Raw genomic sequence first — 922 nt, 5'->3', positions numbered from 1 at the left:
TTTGGTCATTACATGAAAGAGCACATTTGGTCTGGTTTCCTAAGGATTCTTGAGTCTCACAAGTATACAGTCTGTCTGTCCATCTCTGCCTGGATCCAAATTTTTGAATGTGACTTTTGAATGCATTGGTGGGTTTTGACCATGTTCTATCTACAAACAGTAGCTATAAAGAAAAGAAGCAGAAGCATAAAGCATAATTGCATTCCTACAGGATAAATAAAACAAGGTGCTGTGCAGAGTGGCATCACTCAGACTACTGCCCCACTGAGGAAAAAGCAGGCAAAATTCAGTTGTTTCCACCTTCCAGTAGGTAGCTCAGCATGGATGTTGGCTGGCTTGTCTGAGCCCATCTTGCTAGACACTATTGGAAGCATCAGAGGCAACACAGGGAATATTTTAGGTGTTTCTATTTAGAGCAGAGTGTTAAATTCTGTTCCACTGATGTCAGTGCTAATTTTTCATGATGATAATTTGAAGATGCTAAAATAACTGTGTATTTCCAATGCATATTATCAAATGTCTCTTTCTTGTTTTAGAAAAAAAAAAGAGGTAAAATGGAGCACGTGCTACTGCTATTCATGTTTTTCGTACCTATATTGAGTCTCACTAATGCAACAGAAACTGAACAAGATTTTACTTGGCACTTAAAGAAGATTCCCCAGATTGTGAGCGAAAGAACTTTCTCCCTTGACAGCCCTAAATTTGAGGCAAAAACCAAACTGGAGCTGAACAGTGTATGTGGAATTGAATGTCAAAGAAGGTTGCCAGTGCCAAGCTTGTCTGACTTGAAGGACCTCTTATCCTATGAGACCGTTTTTGAAAACGGCACACGGACCCTGACTGAAGTGAATGTCCTCGGACTAGCGCTTGACCCAGCTGGAAACTCAACCACACAAAGGTCTTTGAGGAAGAAGAGGCAGAT

At 40.7% G+C, this 922-nt stretch overlaps 1 protein-coding gene across 1 annotated transcript in view; it reads left to right on the top strand.

Moving 5' to 3' along the window:
- The first annotated feature begins 554 nt into the window (after nucleotides 1-554).
- The window catches only part of PRSS35 (protease, serine, 35), a 1,345-nt gene continuing 977 nt past the window's right edge, over nucleotides 555-922 (top strand). The window contains 1 exon segment of the mRNA XM_008940365.1: nucleotides 555-922. This exon segment is cut by the window's right edge and continues 10 nt beyond it. Within this exon segment, the coding sequence (XP_008938613.1) occupies nucleotides 555-922 (368 nt within the window).

The sequence above is a fragment of the Merops nubicus genome, unplaced genomic scaffold (assembly GCF_000691845.1).
Source record: "Merops nubicus isolate BGI_N331 unplaced genomic scaffold, ASM69184v1 scaffold4555, whole genome shotgun sequence".
NCBI classification, from domain to species: Eukaryota; Metazoa; Chordata; class Aves; order Coraciiformes; family Meropidae; genus Merops; species Merops nubicus.
Note: the sequence above shows the minus strand (reverse complement) of the source record. Positions and strands in the feature narration are given on the sequence as shown.